The sequence below is a fragment of the Columba livia genome, chromosome 1 (genome assembly GCF_036013475.1).
Source record: "Columba livia isolate bColLiv1 breed racing homer chromosome 1, bColLiv1.pat.W.v2, whole genome shotgun sequence".
Classification (NCBI taxonomy): domain Eukaryota; kingdom Metazoa; phylum Chordata; class Aves; order Columbiformes; family Columbidae; genus Columba; species Columba livia.
Genome location: NC_088602.1, coordinates 209,425,445 through 209,446,826, shown reverse-complemented (window position 1 = coordinate 209,446,826; position 21,382 = coordinate 209,425,445). Strand labels below are relative to the sequence as shown.

The 21,382-nt window shown below is 42.5% G+C and overlaps 1 protein-coding gene and 1 long non-coding RNA gene across 9 annotated transcripts in view; one reads left to right on the top strand and one right to left on the bottom strand.

Annotated features, from left to right (window-relative positions):
- Nucleotides 1–365: 365 nt before the first annotated feature.
- Nucleotides 366–2,982, bottom strand: LOC110360075 (uncharacterized). Its single transcript, XR_002415719.2, has 3 exons — nt 2,778–2,982; nt 2,398–2,618; nt 366–1,407 (listed from the first exon to the last, which is right to left on the bottom strand). It is a non-coding gene; the product is annotated as an uncharacterized LOC110360075 (long non-coding RNA).
- A 219-nt stretch (nt 2,983–3,201) lies between these two features.
- Nucleotides 3,202–21,382, top strand: part of CHCHD3 (coiled-coil-helix-coiled-coil-helix domain containing 3) — a 161,965-nt gene continuing 143,784 nt past the window's right edge. For 7 of the 8 annotated variants that reach the window (XR_010469726.1, XR_010469725.1, XR_010469724.1 and 4 more), the window contains exons 1-2: nt 3,202–3,400; nt 5,497–5,584. Coding sequence is in view for 4 of the 8 variants with exons in the window: in XM_065049324.1 (XP_064905396.1) it covers nt 3,320–3,400; nt 5,497–5,584 (169 nt within the window). In the remaining 4 variants the exon portion in view is untranslated. The remainder of the gene's footprint in view (nt 3,401–5,496; nt 5,585–21,382) is intronic. The other variant, XM_065049325.1, reaches the window with a different exon arrangement.

Sequence of the window (21,382 nt, the reverse complement as noted above, 5' to 3'; positions counted from 1 at the left end):
TGAGTATCTGGCAATGATGTCCTTCACTATTCTTTGGCTGTACTTATAGTGAACAGTTTGAGTATTAAGTGGCGCAAGAAATATTTCTGCTGCAAAGGAATATGTTCAGGACAAATGAAGAATGGACAAAAACGTTCCCTTTTAACAAAGTATCAAGCATTTATAATCTGGCTGCAAAAAATTTGTGTGGTATTTGGAAAAGCACATAGCATCGCAAGAAGTAAATGTTTTTAACCTAATAAGATACTGCTTGTTTTTCAGCCACACAATGAAACACCTGAAGTTTACTGGCTTGTGATGAATTTTCCACTTATACGATTCAGAAACAGGTTCAGATCAAACACGAACCAGAAGCAGATAATGGGTTTGCATTGATTGCTACATTTTTATTTGTCATTCCGCTCTCGCATTATCTTTTTTCTCTTGATAGAAATGTATTCTCTGGTAACCACTGCAGAGAACTGATACAGAAGACCAATGTCCTGCTGCTTTGGCACTGAATGACCTTGGGCAGGTCACTTCGCTATCTGTGTATTTGGAGAGTTTTGCTCTGACTGAAGCGGGACGCAGGTATTTGAGGTAACACACGTATCAGAAACGCCTGGCACAGAATTCCTGCAGACTGATTAACGCTACCAAGCAGGAACAAATTATGCTGTGCTGAGCCCTGTTTTGATCTTTTGATTGCTGCTGCTGCCTGCACTAGTTAGTTTAAACTAGGTTGTGTTTTTCTGTGCCACACAGCAGCCCAATCTGTGCACCACATTGACAGACACGACTCTTAAAATATTATAATATTATTAGTGGGAGCACACAAATTGTTTGAAGTTATCTGCAAAACAACTTCTTTTTCTATTTGCAAATTTGTTGTGAGAGGTGTGAACTAGACATGAGGTTATTTGCCAGCCGCTAACGAATGGTTTTTAGACTGCAAATTGGTTGTAGCCTTTTCTAACATTAATTTCTAATACTTTTTTCTTCTAGCAACGTCCTTGAAAGAGCTCTCAAATATGCCTGGCAGTCCACAGGGAAACACTTCAGACATACAGATAACTCTGGCCTGCAGCACAGCCTTTCATTTCCACCTATTACAGGGGAGCCATAAATTCTGGGATACCTCAGTCCTGCTCTTTCGACAGCGACTGGACCTCCTGGACACATCAAAATGACCCAAAGCAATCTTGAGATGGAGTCTCCTTCTCTGGAGACATTCAAAACCCGCCTGGACATGTTCCTGTGTGACCTCACCTGGGCGTTCCTGCTCCAGCAGGGGGATTGGACTGGATGATCTTTTGAGGTCCCTTCCAATCCCAAACATACTGTGATACTGTGATGTATTTCTGCCCACTTGTTCCTTAAGAATGTTCTTCTTCCCCCTCCTGAAATCTGTGCATACGTCCCAGTGTTCTGTAATTTCAAGTCATACAAAACAATCATAAAAAACCCCTGGCAGAAAATAGCTGTTGTTAAAACCTTAATTCATAAATCTCAATCTTTCTGTTCGGCGAGACAAGAGTATTTTCTCAGAACTCTCCCAACAGAGGACAAATATATTAGAAGAGCTGCTTGGAGATGGCCATTTGCACATCAGCACCGTCACTAACTGGAGAAATACACTCTGACTCCCTAAAAACATTCCTGGTGCAGAAGAAAGGAAAATTCAATACCCTCAGTTTGTCGGTGCTCACGCCATATCAAGACAGATACGCACACAGTCCATTTATTGCCTTAAAAACACGCAGCTGAATCCCTAATAGTGCCCCCTCATAGAAACTGGTTTAACATCTATAAAAACTGGCATAAACATCACGTCATATACCTCAAGAGAATGGCTCATATGTCCTTGATATATTTTCCAGCAATTTTTATTTGGTAGTAAAGTGGCTATCAGCCAATGCTTCAGCAATATCTTAAGCCCCAAGGAAGGCAGATACTGCTGAAATGTTGCCTGACAGACACTTTACATCCAAATAGAAATCGCTGGAAAATATATCAAGGACACGTGAGTAGTTCTGTTGATGCAGCCGACACGATGCTTGCATTGATTCCAATAAAATGAAATGCGTCAGTTGACACAGGCTGCAATCATCTGTTCTGAGCGTTCCGTAAATACTTTGGGACAAATTTCTTGCAAGAGGAGTTGAAGGATTCGGTGTCACTTCAGTACAAATAGCTGATCTTTTCTCAAGCCGAAAAGATGACGGACTTGGAAGGGGGAGAAAGAAAAGATCGCGTTTCCAAAATATTGTGGTTATTATTATTTGCACGTTGCTCCTGTCCAAACGTCTCAGCAGGAGTTTGGAGCTTCATTGGGTAAAGAAAGTGAAGAGGCCAGATGGTATGAGAGACAAAACAATATATATTTGTATAGTCTGGCTATGTAAAGGTACTTCTTACCTCATGTTTAGGCTGGAGAAGTTCAAAGATGTGGCTGACACCACTGGCATCCAGAATGCAACACTTTTTCTTGTATTATACACTAAATAATAGCTTTTCTCTTTTCAGACATCTTCCCAGCACATATCTCTGTGATTCTGGCCATCCAGACAGGCCGCGGGATCTACAGGGGGGATTTTCCTCACAAAACAGGCAGAAACTGTTGCGGTCTATATAGTAGCCTGAAAAGAAAACGTATTATGCGTCACTAACGTAATTCATCACTCGGAAAGGAAATTACATGCCCAGAGGGGCTGTGCTAATGGTCATTTTATGCCGTTGTGATGTGGAAAAGGGGATGAAGGAGCAGCTGAGGCCCAGCAGAATCCTGGGGCTCCCACCTTCACAGTTGGGCTGTGTGAGGCGCCATTGGCGCAGCCTCGCTCATGGAGGGGGGAAACGCACCCCCCGTCAGCCCCAGCGGGACAAGCAGAACCTGGAGGGATCCCGAAAGTCCCCTCAGAGCGGGGCCGTGTCCCGGGAGAGACATGAGGGACGGACGACACCTCCCCGCCCGCGGAGCGGCCCGGGGACGGCGCGAACTACATTACCCAGAGGGCACCGCGCGGGGATGCCAGCTCCCGCCCCCGCCTCCTGCCGCTAAGCATCCTGGGACTTGTAGTCCGCGCCCCCGCTGAAGTTTGAACCGAAAAAGTTTCCGCACCCTTTCCGGGTAGCGCGCCGCCGCTCTTCAGCAGGTGTGCGCGGTTTCCATGGCTACGGCCCTGCAGCCAATAGGAAGCGGGGTTCTACGCGCGGGGGGCGGGGCGAAGCCAGAGGCGCGCCAATAGAAGGCGGCATTGTTGCGAGGTGCCCTGGCAGCGGGGGCAGCGAGTCTCCTTGGGGCTGTCCCTGGGCCGCGGCCTGGAGGCGCCGGGCGGAGATGGGCGGCGGGAGCAGCACCCGGCGCGTCACCTTCGAGGCGGATGAGAATGAGAACATCACGGTGGTCAAGGGCGTGCGGGTGAGAGCGGGGACCCCCTGGGCCTTCCCGCTGGGGACACAAGGGGGTCTGGTTCGGCCAGGCTGCCTCGAGCTGGGCCCGGGCCCTTTCTCGCCTTTTTCTTCATCTTCTGCCCCCGCCGCCCCGTCCTCTCACGATCGCTCTCCTCTGTTTCCATCCCCTCTCCCACAGGGACTTACGCCCCTTTACCGCTCTGATCTCTCCGTTGGGTTTTTCATGGCACCGGTGGGAGCCGAGGTGTTCGGGTTGGGTCTAGAGGCCTCTGTCGTGCAGGAATCACCCCCTGGGTGAGGGGGATCTTAGGACAAGTGGCTGAGGGACCTGGGGGGTTCAGCTGGAGAACAGGAGCTGAGGGGAGACCTTCTGATCTCTGAACTGCCTGAAAGGAGCTTGGAGCCAGGGGGGTCGGGCTCTGCTCCCCAGGAACAAGCGCCAGGAGCAGAGGAAACGGCCTCAAGTTGCGCCGGGGGAGGTTGAGGTTGGATGTGGGGAACAATTTCTTCCCCAAAGGGCTGTGGGGCATTGGAACAGGCTGCCCAGGGCAGTGCTGGAGTCACCAGCCCTGGAGGGGTTTAAAAGATGTTTAGACGAGTTTCTTAGGGACACGGGTTAGTACCAGAGTTGGGTTATCGTTGGATTCAATGATTATGAGTGTCTCTTCCAACTGCAATTGTTCTATGTTTCAATCCCCTGCCTGGATACCAGGGTTGGGTGGTAAAACACTCGTAGGAGGGATGTGTAACTGTAGAGTGTGTCTTGTCTTTCCCTGACCTCTACATCTGATAGCTCCTCCCTTTCCTGTGTTCTTTTCTGACTTCTCATGTATCTGCAGAAACATTCCCATTTTTTCCTCAATTTACAGCATGCTGTTGCCTGTTATATACCAGAAGGTAGTTTGTGACACAAAACACTGAGAAACCTTCCAGCTTATAAATGGTTCAATGGAAGACACCATAGTTATATCGGGAAGGAGAATAACTTTTCTTTGAGCTTTTTAAGAATTACTCCTTATAGGGAGGAGTGTTGCAGAATGAACTTTGATAGTAACTGCTGCTGATTTTAGCATACTGATATTTTTCTGTTCTGGTCATTCAATGTTCTCAGGCAAATAGGTGACAGTAATTTAAGTGTTCACAGCAGAGTTTATCTGCTCTGAACTGTGCTGAGGTACTGGGAGGTGCTATTGAAGTGTCTAAAGTATCCTGTGTCTTGAAATAATGGAAGTAAAAACTGAGTAATATTACAGCTGCTGGGAAGATGTAACTTCACTGAATAAATAGTGTTGGTCAATAGGGCATCCAGAAGTGGATCTGTTTACATATGTGAAACTACCTGTGAAGTTAAGCTGAGAGTTTTAGTACCGGCTTAAGTAATTTTATGCGCAAGGGTTTTTACACTCTAAGTTGTGTTTTGGGTTACAGATTATAGCAAAATGTAGGTAACAGATTTCTGCCAGTGCAAGACATCATGCTGTAGGTTTGTAAAGAGTTAGCTAATTAAATTAATTTTTATGGGCAGTCAAAACCCTATATTGATAAGAGTTGGTGTTTGAGGGAACCAATAGAAAGTTATACATTGGAAAACAGAAGGTTTAATGTTAGAACTTCTTTATCTTCTGTTCATTTTTTTCCTGTGAGCTACAAGAATCTGCAACTGGACATTTCTCTAATTCTGTTTGATTCTGCATAATTTCTGAGAGTATTTCTAGGTGTGCTGGCGTCAATGTTAGAATGAACTCGATGGCTGATGGCCCTTGCTGTGACCACTGGTGTTGCACAAGTGTTTGAAGGGCTTGGTCAGGATGAGGTTTCTCCTGGGTTAGGTGCTCTGCACTGTGGGATGTTTGACTGTCAGCCAAACAAGTGAGAAAGGCAAAAAGGCTCATTAATTACAAGTGATATTTCAAAGGGTATTTTTAATTTGTTCTGTTCCCTGTATCCTTTAGTTTGTCATCAGTTCCGTGTGTTCTGTGAGAGCCCAAATAATCTCTGTTGTTTATATAAAGTTGTATTTCATTTTTTTTGTGGGAAGAGCGCGGTAATGGGGCTAAAGGAGGAGATGCAGTCTGACTCTGGGTTGGGGTTTATATTTTTCAGCTCTCTGACAGCGTCATTGATCGTATGAAGGAACCTTCTTCACCTAGTGGAAGACCCCAGTCTCAGCACCGATCAGGATCTGGTGCAGGTACACCCGTGGTTTTCTGGTTTTTAATGTGCCGAAGAAAATCAAATGTACATTCAGAGCATTGTAATGGACTCATTGCCGTTTTGTAAGGCGATTTGTTTTTTAACATTAACTTTTTGCATGTCGCCTTTTGAAGAAGTAGTTTCTAGGCTTTTAGAGGAGTTAAATGACTTATTATTTTCTTCAGACATTAAAGTGTAAACCACAAGTGTTTATTAGACCTGGTTTTCTGAGGCGTTATCCATTGTTGAAGGCTTAAAAAAGTAAAATAATCCAACAGTAAAAGCACATATCCATTTCAAATAATCTTCCCTTTAGAACTTGATGCATCTTGCATACTTAACTGACACTGAATTTTAGTATAGTGAATTTCTGTTGAAATATACTTAGCATATTTTTCTTACAATGTTTGCCTATTTTCCTATAAGGAAGTAGTGGAAATAAGTCACAGTTTATACAGATCAATGGCTCAAAATGATGGCTCGCTTAATATTTTATTATTCATTATTGAGGCTTGTTCAAATGCATCAAACAAGCTTTGTGCCAGGCAGCCTGGAGTCTAATTTAAAATATTTCAGCACAGTGAACATGACATAATTACTGAAAGAGAGGAAATGAATAGCCAAGGGTGGAGCATGCGATTTGTATTTGTTGTCTGTGTGGAACCTGTAAGGTTCAAGTGAGGCTTCTTGTCAGTGCTCTAGAAATATTAATGATATCACTGTTCCCCAAGGGATTCCCTTTTGCTTTGAGACATCTAAAAAATCCCACCAAACTCAGCACTGATTAAAAACCAGTCCTGTGGCTGTAGTGGGTCCTGCAGTAAGACCTGAATGACTAGAACATAGCATCTTTATTTCATCTGAAGCTTAGAATGTTAGTTTTCTGTGGCTTAATTGAAGGTGGTGTAGGTGTCTATATCTGAGCTGGGCTCCCTCTGTGGTCAGAGAAAAGATGAAGACATTTTGGTGGACAATTATTCTGGTTTATTTGAAAATTCTACTCCAGGATGAGATGAATTGCCCTCCAGCAATACTGGGATGAAAAGGTGCAGTGTGAGCATCTAATGATGTCAAGCAAATCCAGCACAAGGGTGTTTTACAAATATTGGGGCGCCCAAATGGTGTTATTTTAGGAGATGGCTTTTCAGTTTTCACAGAATCACACAGAATGTCAGGGGTTGGAAGGGCCCTGGAAAGCTCATCCAGTGCAATCCCCCCATGGAGCAGGAACACCCAGATGAGGTTACACAGGAAGGTGTCCAGGCGGGTTGGAATGTCTGCACAGAAGGAGACTCCACAACCCCCCTGGGCAGCCTGGGCCAGGCTCTGCCACCCTCACCAGGAACAAGTTTCTTCTCAAATTTAAGTGGAACCTTTTGTGTTCCAGTTTGAACCCATTACCCTTTGTCCTATCATTGGTTGTCACCGAGAAGAGCCTGGCTCCATCCTCCTGACACTCCCCCTTTCCATCTTGATCCCCATGAATGAGGTCACCCCTCAGTCTCCTCTTGTCCAGCTCCAGAGCCCCAGCTCCCTCAGCCTTTCCTCACACGGGAGATGCTCCACTCCCTTCAGCATCTTGGTGGCTGCGCTGGACTCTCTCCAGCAGTTCCCTGTCCTGCTGGAACTGAGGGGCCACAACTGGACACAATATTCCAGGTGTGGTCTCCCCAGGGCAGAGCAGAGGGGCAGGAGAACCTCTCTGACCTACTGACCACCCCCTTCTAACCCACCCCAGGTACCATTGGCTTCCTGGCCACAAGGGCCCAGTGCTGGCTCATGGTCACCCTGCTGTCCCCAGGACCCCCAGGTCCCTTTCCCCGTGTTGCTCAATTTTACGATTAGGAAGACCGGCATAGTGCAGACAAGGAAAAGATCAGTGGTAAAAGTGACTTAAATTGTCACCTGGCTTGTAAAATGTAGTTAGCCAAATAAAATTGCTTCTGATTTAATGAATGGAGCAGGGCTGTAGTTTCTTTTATGTGCTGCCAGATTGTCTATCTTGTTTTCTTTTTTAGTAGTGGCCTTCTCATTATATGCAGGTATGTTACTCTAGTGAAGAAATGATTTGAGGTTGAGGATTTATATGAAATAATAATTGCACATCCGAGCTAATTTCATGGTTGTGCTTGTTTCTTTTTTTATTCTTCCACCTGAGTTATGGAAATGATCTTGTGAATAAGCATCTGATTTTGTGGTTTAGTGACTAGAGCTTATGGCTGCAATACCCTGGCAATAATTTGCTAATTCTTGGTGTGTGTTTATCTTGATCCATAATTTTGTTTCTCTTTGTTTTGGAAATAGTCCTTCTTTTTATTAATTGATAGGCTTAATGAATTGCTTGGCCCTTCGCAAGCTTGGCAAACCTCATGTCTATTTGTGCTGGAAGAACTAGTGATTTAGGTGAATTGCTTGTATTTCCCCAGGAAGGTATAATTGGTCTTATATCTTAATTGCTAAAATTATTTATATTGAAGGCAGTTAAGTTATGCAGAAGTCTTTGTTTCCATACCATCCATTCCCCTTTCACTGAGTGTTTTTTTTGTAGAAGAACTACAAACTATAGCATTTCTTTGCTGTGGGTCTACTGATATGTTTATTTTACAGCCAAATTGAGTATGTTAGAGTCCACATTTGTCTGATAAGGTGTCGTTACAGGAAGGGCACTCACTTTGAAGCTCTGATCACTTAATGTTGAACTAAAGCATGTTGGTGGCTGTGGGGGCTGGATCCCACCTCTGAGCATCTTCCTTCCATGATCCAGCAGTGCTGGGACTTGGTTTCTTGGTGAAGCTCATTGCGCTGTTAACGAGAGCCCTATTTCCAGATAACTCCTTCCTTCTGCTTGATGGATCTGGTGTTCAAGACTTTGCTTTTCTGACAGTGGATCACCTGCTGTCTCTGAAGAGAGTTTTCCAAGAGCTGGTGGTGGTTGGAAGCTGGCTCTGCCTTTTGGATTACCAGCTGGGCAACTTGAAACTTGACAGTTTGTTAGCCTGCATTTATATCTTTTTATATTCCAGACAAATATAACTTTTCTACAAAAATAAAGGTGTCTAGAGGGAATCAAATTGAAGCTACTAAAACCAGCCCTTGCTTTAAATCAAGTCTTTGATAGCTTTTGGTGGAGCAATGAGGTATTAGATTACATGAGAGAATGTCTATCTTATTGCTTGCCAATACATGATGAATTTATTGACTTGAGTTTGGGATCGGAAAATGAAATTACATACACTTAGAATGAAATCTGACATCTAAATACTACATCTTAAACCATCCTAGTTGGCCAGGATTGTTTTTTGACTTCTGTATAATATTAAATGCACTGAAATGTTTAACAAGTGTAGAATCTTTAAAGTATGTCTGTAATTCCTCAAGCAATATTGATGAAAAGTAATTGGGTCAGACTATGAGATTTTTTTTTCCTGAGTGTGCATTATACCTAAAGCTTTACTCATAACAGACAAAGGAAATAGTTTAATTCATTTTAGCTTAGTGGATATCTAAAACGCTAATAGTCTATTACAGAAAAAAAAACAAAGGCTATACTAAGAGTCTCTGCATCTCAGATTTTTTTCCCTTTGCAGAAACAGATTACACTGAGGAAATGGGGTTTTTCTCTATATTGATATATTTTTAATTGTGTTATTTGTTTTTTTGCAACTATATTGTCCTCATGAGAGCAAATTGGTAGAGGACCCATGTCATAAAGTACAATGTATTGTGTAGGTGTGTAACCAAGTGAGTTCTGCTGATAAATCCTCAGAAATTGGGTTAGACCTTTTGTATTTCCAGTGGAGAAAAATCTCTTAGCCTTGTTCATTTGTATGGAATAATGAGGACTTTTAATTGTGTACCCTCTGCTGTTGATGTCCCTGTCTTGTGATGGAGTTTCAGTGGCCCAGGGTATGTTGGTGCAATCAAACATGTTCAAGTGTTGTTGAGGTGTACAGGAGTGAGTATTTGAACAATTTGGTTCTAGCTGGAGATGTAGCCAGGATTTAACTCAATTTTAGGAGAGCAAACTTCAGCTTATGAAAAGAGTTGGTGGGATCGTGTGATGGCAGCTCTGAGGGATAAGTTCAAGAAAGCTGTGAGGTTCTTAAGGACAACCTGTTCTTAGTGCAAAAATGGCCCATTGCAGTACTTAAGAAAATAGGTATTTTTTGGAGGCTGGTTTTGTTAAACAAGGAGCTTGTCATGGAGCTTCAAGTGCAAAAATGAGGTCAACAGGATTTGAAAGCACAGGCAGGCTATGAAATGAGTGGATTTGTGGATGAGAGGAGGACAGTAGGTGCCGTTTCCTTCAACTTCAGCAAGGTGTTTGACACCACCTCTCCCAATATTCTTACATCCAAGTTAGGATGTTGCGGTGTGGATGACCAGACAACAGGTTGGTCTTAAAATATAATAGAAGTGGTTGGATGATCAGGGTCTGGGTTAATGTGTCTTATTCTACCTGGAGACTGGTATCATGTGGGGCTTTGCAGGAATCTGTCCTGTTAAGCAGCTTTGTCAGTGTCCTGGAGGAGGTGGAGTATGTGCTCCTCAATGCATTTCATCCCAAATTGAAGAGCTGCAGTCAGTGTGGTTGAGGTCAGAGCTGCTACCCAGAGGGACCTGGAGGAAGGAGCCAACAGGAACCTCATGGAAATTAAGAAGGTGAAATGAAAATCCTGCCCGGAGGAAGGAGCAGCGCCTGGGCTTGGGGTGGGCAGGGATAGGGATTTGCTGTCCTGAAAATGGGCTGAGCACCCCAGTGGGCAGCATGGTGTGTGAGCCAGCTCTGTGCACAGGTGGCAAATACATCTAAGAGCATCCTGGACTGTATGAGCAGGAACACATCTTGTACATGGAGAGATTTGATTATCCTTTTCTATTCAGCGCTTTACAGATAATTTCTCAAATACTGCATCCAGTTTTAGGCACCCTCGGCCATTCAGTCAGCTGGAACAAGTTCAGCCAAGGTCAGGGGCTGAGGAAGCTTGGCTTGTTTGAGGTTGAACAGAGAAGGTTTTGAAGATGCCTGATAGCAACTTTCTCCGACCTATGGGGCTTGTTGAGAAGCTGCCAACAGATCTTTGTGGTGATAAATCATAGAGATGAATCAAGAGTTCAGAGGAGGGTGATGAAGGTGGTGGGGACACTGGAGGACAAGTCTGAGGAGCACTTGGCACGTGGGGGTTCATCCTGGAGAACAGGAGCTGAGGGGAGACCTTCTGATCTCTGAACTGCCTGAAAGGAGCTTGGAGCCGGGGGGGTCGGGCTCTGCTCCCCAGGAACAAGCGCCAGGAGCAGAGGAAACGGCCTCAAGTTGCGCCAGGGGAGGTTGAGGTTGGATGTGGGAACAATTTCTTCCCCAAAGGGCTGTGGGGCATTGGAACAGGCTGCCCAGGGCAGTGCTGGAGTCACCAGCCCTGGAGGGGTTTTTAAAAGATATTTAGATGGGGTCATAGGGGACATGTTTTAGTGCTGGAAGTGTTATGATAAGACTCTATCTTGAGGTTCTCTTCCAACTGGGATGATTCAATGGTTCTGTGTGAAGTGAAGACACAGTGGACATGAAAGCAGGAGAGATTCAGAGTAGCTTGAAGGAAAAAATATCCTTTGTCATGGTGGGACCAGTCAGGTGCTGTAAGAGGTTTCCTGGTGAGGCTGGGGAGGCTCCATCTGTGGAGGTTTCCAAGGTGTGAGTGGATGAACCCTCGAGCAATCTGGGCTGATCCTGCTGGGAGCACAGAGTTGGACAAAATGAATTCCTGAGGCTTCTCTCAACCCGAATAATCATATGATTTCATGGTAGGGTGTGAAAATAAGTTTTCTAAGTGCAACGGAGCTTTTTTAATCCTTATAATGTGGACAGAGACCGATGTCACCACCTGGACTGGTCTCTTGCAATGTGCAGCCCAAGAGAACGTGGCTGAGATCTTAAAGTCATTGCCCTTCTTCCTTGTCTGGCTTTTACCTGAAGAATCACAGCGTGTACTGGGGGTACTAATCATTATGAATAGTCAGCTGTTAATGAAAAAATAAACTAGTCTACTTAATGATGACCGTTGTGGGACTTTCTGCTTTATTGCTTGTAAATTTTAATTGTTTTTTTTATTTTTACTTTTTGAGTATGTGGGAGTTTAGAGAGTTTGGCTGAATTTATGCCAATTTAACAAGAATGGTCTGCAAACAAATCCTGTTAGTTCTGTACCTTTTAATGTATATATTTTCCTTTTTGTTGTAACAATGCCTTATGTCTGCACATGCTGAAAAAGGAGGTAGACTATGCTGTTTAGTTTGCTGTGAGATACCTGTAAATATCCCGAGCATTTCCATTCAGCCACTGATGTTGGTTTTCAACCTTCCTTCCTGTAGCAGCAGCCAGGAGAGCTTGCCCTCTCCATTCAGTCACATTTACTTGCCCTCCTCAGCTACAGCTCTGGATACTCTTGAGAAGGAGGTTTTAAACTTGACTGGTACTGAAAACCTCTGTGGAATAAATCAAGTAGGAATCCTCAGTCAGACCGAGCTGGCCCATTGACCACTTGTAGCCTGGAAGGCCAAGATTTGCGTTGTTTAGAATAATTCTGGTTTTGTTTTAAATATTATACTTGTGGGTTTGATTTCTTCTAGACTCTGGGGTGGGAAATAAAGATTTCAAAGGGATGCAGAGAAATTTATGAGAAATACTGGTGATTTTTGATTATCTGAAAGTCATGGAAGCCTCTAATGCAGCTGTTGCAGCAAGAATAAATTCCAAAGAGTATTTGGCAGTTTGGGTGAGGATCATCCTACTCCTGTTAATGAAGCAAGCAGATAATAGGCTATAATACATGGACATGTATGAAGGGCAGTTCCATCAGAATGTCATTGCTTCTGACACCCAGGCCGTGGTCTGCTCAGGGTTGGTATTTTTTGATGCATGTTTTAAATTGGAGCAAGCTGTCCTGGGTATTTCTGTGTGTGTGATGCTGCAGCGCTCGCTCCTGCTCTCTGTGGCTTCTTCTATTGCCACTTGCTTGTCACTGAATTTCTTGCAGGTAACTTGATTTTTCAGTGCTGTGTATTGATGTTCTTTGGGTTAAAGGTTGGCTATTGATGGAAGTATTTTATTATCAAAAGGTGAAACGTCTTGTAACTCACTAGACTGCTAAAGACACCCAACTTTAATGCTGTCACTGGAACAGCAAATCTTTAGTTCGCTCTGACACTTGTGTCACTGGATTGCAGGAGCGTAGGGAAGATGGAATTATGCATGGGAGATGAAGCAAGTATTGCATAAATTCCAGTTTTTACTGTCTATGTGGCAGGCAAGGTGTTCTGTGAACGCGTTCAGGTGGATGGGTATGTCCTTCTAAAACGCTATTGGAATTAGAAGGAATAAATATCAGGTAAAGCAGCTTATAGATGTTTCTTTTAGTTGATAGTATTTTGGAGTTGAGGGCTATGGAAGGGTTTAGTTCACTGTGTCCTTAAATACAGTATTAATGTCATTGAGAAGATGGTGTGTAATTAATGGAGGGTTGGGTGGATGTGATGAGTGTATTAGAGGAGGCAAATAGTCCTTATTTCATTGTTGAGCAGACTTGGATTGTTGAATGTGGAACAGGTACGTAATTAGGAAAGAGGGACATCCTGAACCTTACAAATGCTCATCTTAGGAACAGGAATTTTTCAAGGTGTGAATGGAAAAGCCTGGGTGCTCGCTTATATTATAGTCCCAATGTTTGTCCAATTGCAAAGTGGTTTTGTCCTCAACACTGCCCCTCAGCTGCCACTTTAATTGCATTTTGAGTATCCTGTGGACCAACACTAATGCTGATAAATAAAATATTTTATGGTCTTTAAGGAAAGAAACTGTTTTTCTAAACAAACTTTTTCAAGTGAATTAGTAGTTACAATTAAAGCCAACCCATCCAGCCCCCTGCAATACCTTATTAATATCTCAGTGTAGCAATGGACAGCATGACATCCACACACTTAAATATGCTTCAAAATGGCATTTCTAACAATGTTAACCTGGAGTTTAGCACAATATAAATTTGGCTGAAGTTAGTGCAGTTGTTTCCTCCTTTTATTGTAATGAAATGATTATTTTAAACCTCGTATGAAAAGGAAGTGGTTCATGCGTGGGAGGCATTTAAGGCTGGAATTGCAATAATTGGTTCCAACCCCCCTCTTCCCTTCTATTGCTTTATTTGTTGTTATTCAGTGTCGTAAAGAGAACTAAAGAAATGAATTTTGAGGCTTTCAAGGGTTCTGCAGATGGGGGAATTAAGTATTTGAGAGCTTGTGGGACTGAGTTGTGTGTGTGGTTCTTGTAGTGTTTTCCTTCCCTCCCTCCTTGAGGGTTGGGGTAAGAAAGCCATGAATATTGTCAAATCTGAAGTGGAGATTTGATTGATGTATTTAGGGTTTATCACTTTACAACTGATGGAGAACTTCTGATATTCCAAATGAAATTTCAAGAAAAATCACCCAGTGTCAGGTCCCGTCCTACTCGTATGCATAAGTAACCAGGTCTTTAGCTGAGGCAGATTTATTGCCATGATCATCTGCTTCCTTTATAGCTTTTATGTTTTACAAATGGTTTTCTGTGTGTGCGGCTTTTTGCACACAGACAGAATATATCTTTCGATGGGCATCTATTTACAAGTGTCACTGTTTCCCTGTATTCTTAGGAACAGGTAATTCTTAGGCACCGCATATTGTGCACTTTTCGGTCTCAAGTGGATTTGTCCAAATTAAATTTCATGCTATTCTGCTTAAGGCTGCATGTGCTCTATTAGGGTTTACTGAGCAGACGTTTTCTCTAAGAAAATAATCTTTGGGTAGTTGTGCGGTACACATATAAAGCTATTTTAGTCATAGCTGGTACAACAAGCACATCCAAAATATTTGCGTGGAAATTGCTTTGAGTTAGAGGTTCGAACCACCCGCTTCTTGATGTGGAATTCAAGATTTGTATGTGCTAAACCAGCATCTTGCAGCGGTTTGTGGAAAATCATGTTGAGAAACTATTGATGGCTGGCATGTGATAGTTGTATTAATTTCTAATGCTGCAATAAGCTTAATTAAGAAAGCCAGGGAAACTGTAAACGTAGAGACAAAAATTAACCTGGAGAATGTGCACAGTTCACGGAGCCTTTTGCAAACTAGCATGTAATAATGAGGTTTAAGCACTAAATGGTGACACATTTACACATGGACTCGGTGCCATTGCCTTTTACTAGTTCTGAGTACTGGTTAAATCCTGGCAGAGTTTGAGACCTTTAAGCATAGACAAAGCCCTGACTTAGGCTGCACTTCTTGAAAATGCAGCCCTAGTTTATCTAATGTTTGAGGCAGACTTGTGGAAAGAATTTTTGAGTTTTTGTGGTTTTAATGTTAAAATTGAATAAAGAGCTGTCTGACAAGATGCTATTGGTTTCCCCCTTTCTCTCTACCCCTTTTTAATGTTGTTATTCTTAATCTCAATGACATATCCATTGGAAATCAGAATTGGACAGAAGATGCCTGTTGGGGACACACTGGTTGCAATCCCTGTTTGAAATATCCCGTTGGTGTTCTTGCAGAAATGTGAGTTTATACGTGCTTGAGTTTTTGGATCATATTGAGAGCTGAATGTGCTTACCGTTGCCTGTAATAACTCTGATATTTAATATATCCAATGGCATTTTAGCCTTTGCCTTCTCTAGTCCATGCTGTGTCTGGGCAGCAGAATAAACCCCGGTTATTTCTCCTTTATTTTTCTCAGACCTTCTTCAGATTGTGGGTTAAAACATGAGGTTTGAACACAAGCGCTGTGGGGAGAGGCTGAGGGAGCTGGGCTTGTTTAGTCTGGAGAAGAGGAGGCTTAGAGGTGAGCTCAGCACTCTCTAGAACTACCTGAAGGGCAGTTCTAGCCAGGTGGGGATTGGTCTCTTCTCCCAGGCAGTCAGCAATAGGACAAGGGGCCATGGGCTTCAACTCTGCCAGGGGAAATTGAGGCTGGAGATGAGAAAGCAATTCTTTGCAGAGAGAGTGGTCAGGCATTGGAATGGCTGCCCAGGGAGGTGCTGGACTCACCGGCCCTGGAGGTTTTGAAACTGAGATTGGCCATGGCACTTAGTGCCATGATCTAGTCAATGGACTGGAGTTGGACCAAGGGTTGGACTGGATGATCTCTGAGGTCTTTTCCAACCCAGTCCATTCTGTGAAAAGACCAGATAGCTGGCTAAGAGAAAAGGCTATGTAATTTAAACGATTGTTCGAATAGAAGTCATTTGAAGCGGTTGGAATGATTTAGTTATTTTATGATTTATGATTTTATGATAAAATGAAAGCAATGACTGAATTAGAAGTGTTTGCTTTCACCAGTATTAGTCTTAATAACACTGCATGAAAATTGTCATTCTACTCCATAGCATCGGCTCTGGTTTTATAAGAAAATATTCTTATGCAAATTATTTCTTCACTGACTACAATTGTCAATAAAATGACAAGTGAGGGACTGCTATAAGGGGAAAATATATCAAAATATTCTAAACCAAGTCTCCAGTGAACTAATAAGAGACTGTGCAGGTCAAGGCGACCTGCAAGTAACAAAACCTTCTGGTTTTAGTAGTAAATGCTATTTTTCCATTTCAATTTATTTACCCGTTAGAGAATCTCCAGTGTGATATTAAAGGATCCCTTAAATGTATGGTTCATCACATTACAATGAAAAGCAAAGCTGTGTTTTATTCTTTCATCTCCAGGCTGCAGCGATGTGTTACTAAAACTCTTAATGGCTTGTCAGATCAGGCAGGTTAAGTGTGTTCTGCTGCTTCTTGAAAGCTTTGTGCTAAGTTGTTTCTTAGTTAAACAGGAGGTAAGAAGACTTATTTTCTTCTCCCTCAGGGGAACACTGTGCTCTTGCAGCTACTGCTACGATTTATTGTTCTCTCAGATGAGTTTGCATGTGTGCGGATTTTCTTTTTTTCTTTGAATCATCTCATGTTGAGGTGTATCACTCAAGATTTGGGTAACACCAGACTGAGAACTGCAGTTTTTGGATATTGCTACCTGGTTTTTGAAATATAAATTTAAAGAATAGAAGAAGGAGATGGTATCATAGAGTAGTTTGGGTTGGAGGGAGCGTCAAAGCTCCCCCACTTCCCCCCTGCCATGAGCAGGGACATCTTCAGCAGCTCAGGTTGCTCAGAGCCCCGTCCAGCCTGGCCTGGGATGTCTCCAGGGATGGTTCATCCACCACCTCTCTGGCCAACCTGGGCCAGGCTCTCACCACCCTCAGGTCAACAATTTTTTCCTCACGTCTGACCTGAATCTCCCTCCTTTAGTTTAAAACCATCACTCCTTGTCTTATCACAACAGGCCCTGCTCAAAAGTCTGTCCCCATCTTTCTTATGGGCACTTTTTAAGCACTGAAAGGCCACACTAAGGTCTCCCTGGAGCTTCTCTTCTCCAGCTGAACAGCCCAACTCTCTCACCTGTCCCCAGCAGAGCTGTTCCAGCCTCGGGTCATTCCTGTGGCTCCTCTGGCCCCTCTCCAGCAGGTCCATGTCTGTTCTTGGAGAATCAGAACTGGACATCCCATCACTTTGTCCACTAAGTTTTGACGGAGGACCAGTCTGCGCTGACTGGCAGTCTGTCTGTCTAAGGGATTGCTGAACACAGTGGCTTCTTTTAATCTGTGCTATTTGCACGAGAGATTTTTTACTCCAAGTGAGTCTCAAATATTTCTGTATTAGCTGGAAGCATCTTTCTCCTTTGTAATGTTGCATCTGGCCTCTTGCCTTCTAGAACAGACTATTTTTCCCTGCACCTTTTATTAAATTCCTGAATTCACTTTCTAGTATTTGAAGTGCTATTGGCTCCTGTATTTTCTCATTCATGCTGGTTAATGTGCTACTTGGTGGTGACTCAAGGCAGTTAATTCCTAGAATGGGATTGAATCTGAATTCCTGAATGGAGTTGAATCCTTCTGTACTATCTTTTCTTACTACTTACAACTGGTAACACTAAAAAGCTGTTGGTGGGGATGCTTTAAGTATTACAGCAGTTTAGAGACCAGCCATTTGAAAAACTTGTTGTTAACAGCTCTCATTACCTGTTATTAAAAATGTAGGTGTTGGTTTATTGTTGCAAGAATTTAGAATGTTTCAACATTTATCTTTTCTATAATTTCTGAATAATGAAAATAGCTGTAAACATTGCAGTTTCATATTGTTTACAGTCTCTTTCCAGTTATTAGAAGTGGTAATAGATTGCTAAATATTGGGCTGAAGATATTTCAGGTCAAAATTGACAACATTGTAGCTGCCTGTTGATGATTAAATATAAAGATGTGTTGAAGGAAGATGCATTACAAAGCTTTTAAAATCACCAACGTATCCTTGCATAGTGTCCAAATGCCCTTGGTACTTGTTTAGTGCATATATTGCAAGTGTTTTATCTGACTTGTAGTGTCCTACCATTAATATTACATGCTATATATGTTCTGTCACTTCATTACTGGAGCTTGACTTTGAGGTTCTTCTCTAAGATCAACATGCTGCTGTATGGGATGTAGGAAACTAGAAACATTATCCTCAAGACATAAGAAAGTACTTACAGATTGTCCTGTGTTTCCCTTTCTAAGTCAGTGATTCTCATGTACAGGACCTTGTTAAAATGCTGTTTAAATTCTTTTCCTTGTATCCTCCTCGAGTCAGCAGTGATGGGACTGAATGTGCTCTAAGTTGCATCTCAGCTGAATAAACAAATTGGGGAATTACTGTTTTCTTCGCACTGGTACAAACCACCCATGTATCAGCCTGTTGTTATAACCTGAATGAACGGAGAGGTGATGAGATTTGGGCACACAACAGCTGCTCTATCCACTTGTTTAGTGGTGCGAGCTTCCTTGTAGCTAATTTGAGGTGAAGTGGTTCCTTTCTGACTTGGTGCGCAGTTTCAGTGCCCATCTCATGGATAGATAAAATAATGACTTGATATGGTGCTGGTTACACTTTATGCTGAACAAGCAGCTTCTGCTGGAATTCACTCCATTTAAATTTAGTGTTAAGTTTTTTAGGTTGCTTTAAGCATATGAAGTAGAATTTTGGTGTTTTGATTTACTTCTCCATGTAACTCCAGCCTCTGAGAAATCTGGTTAATGGGATAAGCAGATTGAGCGATATCTTTGGATTAAATGCTTTCCTATAACCTTCACCTGTCAAGACATTATTACTGTTTGTTTTTTCACAGTGTACTTCCATGATGGCCTTTATCTAATTTGTTTTTATGTTCTACCTTCCTCAGAGTAAAATTCGAAATTATTATCAGAGCAGTAGATACCTCAAGGATAATTAATGTTCTTACATGTTCTCAGAATATTTGTAAATGGATCAGTGACACTGGTACTATTGCAGTGTTTCCTGATATGATTTAACGACCAGGCTTACCTATCATTGACCAGTGTTATATGACATTATCTTCATACTGGTGAACCAGGTTGTCATTAGTGTAGTTGCTCACAGGAGGGATAATACTGTTGGTTTTAATTTTACGAAGCAGAGAGAGAATTTGCTTTGGCATTGGGAGTATGTAGCTGGTTTGGAAACAGTTTAAGCCAGGGGTGTCCAACACATTTTCACTGGGGGCCACAGCAGCCTCGTGGTTGCTGTCAAAAGGCCATATGTAATTTTAGGACTGTATATATGTAACTACTTCTACGTGTAAGTGGTAGTGAAGGGCTTGAATGTCAGAAGGCTGCTGTAATATCATGGTCACAAAGCCGTGTGCTCCAGCAAATAGTCTGTAGTTATCGTTCTTAATTTGCTTGCCCTCTTGCTACTGGTGATTGTTCAGATTGGTTTGCTAGAAAAACATGGGCACAATATTAGGGTGTGAAAATCTTTTCAAGTTAGAAATGAGTGCAAATGGAACTCAAAATTTAAATTTAGGTGGAAAAGTGGGGTGAATAAAAATAGATATTCTGCAGATACTTTCTGTAAAAGAGGAAAAGGTGTGCAGGGGTTTTGTGTGTGTACAGTTGTTTGCTCTGTGTATATAGAATGCACAGTATCAGGAAATAACATGATTCTTCACCCTGTTACCTATTCATGTGAACTTATCCCATTCAGTCACTTGTTAAAAGTTTTCATTGCCTTTTTTTTGGTAGCAAGGGCTGTACCCTGTATTTTGAACCACCGAGCCCCCTGCCCCACAAACAGTTGGCACAGAGACATTTGGCAATAAAATTCAATACCCAGAGCTACTCTGAGCTTGTGCTCCCACCAATGGGTAGGAATGTGAAAATAACCACAACACAGATCTTCCTGATAAGCAGATTTGTGAGTCTTCTTATTCCTGATGAGCAGGTTTGTGAGTCTTCTTATTCCTGACCAAGGCAACTGCAATCTGGGGCTATAATTGGAGAAAATAGACTTTTCAGTGCTACTGATAATGTGCAATCACAGCTGGAGAATTGTCTTTAAAGATGATGGTGGTAGATGAACTGAACATCAAAATTTGCTGTTTGTGTAACCTTGAGAGTCCCATTTGGGAGTGCTGGCCTGTGCAATAGCAGTTAGTAATTCTTTGCAATAAGTGGTGATGTTAAAACGTAAATCCAAGGAGACTTTTAGTTTATAAACCCCCCTACTTGGCTATTATGTATAGAAATACATGATTATTGCACTGTGTTCTATAGCGGTAGGAGATGTTCATTGAGATATGTGGTGGAAGAATTTAGAGATGATTGTGTCCAAGGAAATAGAAGTGATACCAGTAAATGTGAAGGGACTTGAGCACAAGCCCTATGGGGAGAGGCTGAGGGAGCTGGGCTTGTTTAGTCTGGAGAAGAGGAGGCTTAGAGGTGAGCTCAGCACTCTCTAGAACTACCTGAAGGGCAGTTCTAGCCAGGTGGGGATTGGTCTCTTCTCCCAGGCATCAGCAATAGGACAAGGGGCCATGGGCTTAAACTCTGCCAGGGGAAATTGAGGCTGGAGATGAGAAAGCAATTCTTTGCAGAGAGTGGTCAGGCATTGGAATGGCTGCCCAGGGAGGTGCTGGACTCACCATCCTGGAGGTTTTGAAACTGAGATTGGACATGGCACTTAGTGCCATGATCTAGTCAATGGACTGGAGTTGGACCAAGGGTTGGACTGGATGATCTCTGAGGGCTTTTCCAATCCAGTCAGTTCTATGATTCTATGAAATTTTCCCATGTTGTTGGATAAAACAGCTTTACAGTGAACTTATGAACCAGAAGAATCAGAAACCCGACAATTGGAGTTGCCCCCAGGGAACGGTGTGTGCTTTGTCCTCTTGAAAACAGAAGCGTCATGTCTTTCCCATCATTGCTTAAAATATTATTAGATGTTTGAATTGTGGCATACTGATGCTTTTATCTATTGTATCCAGCAAGAAAAGCTTTACAGTGTATGTACAGAAGGAATTACTAGCACACAAAGCTGAAATAGCAACTGATTTACCATCTAAGGGTGTTTTGCCAGTGATGTTTTAAAGGTTTGTAATACTTCCATTTCATTATTACCTCTTTATTTTTTATATGAACAGGACAGCAAAGTGATTTATGGCTAAATAGCTGCTGAATTAACTTAATTCATTTATATAGATATATTATGGAGGTGGGTGAGAAGGATGGGTTATTAATATGGTTTGGTTGAGATGATTCACAACTTTTTAAGGGTGTTGAGAACAGTTTTAAAAGTTACAGTAAAACTTTCCATAGTCCTGTAGCTGGTACAACAGGAATTGCTGGAGAAAGGAAGAATTATCTATATTTTCGGTAACTGTTTTTAAGTTAATCAATTTA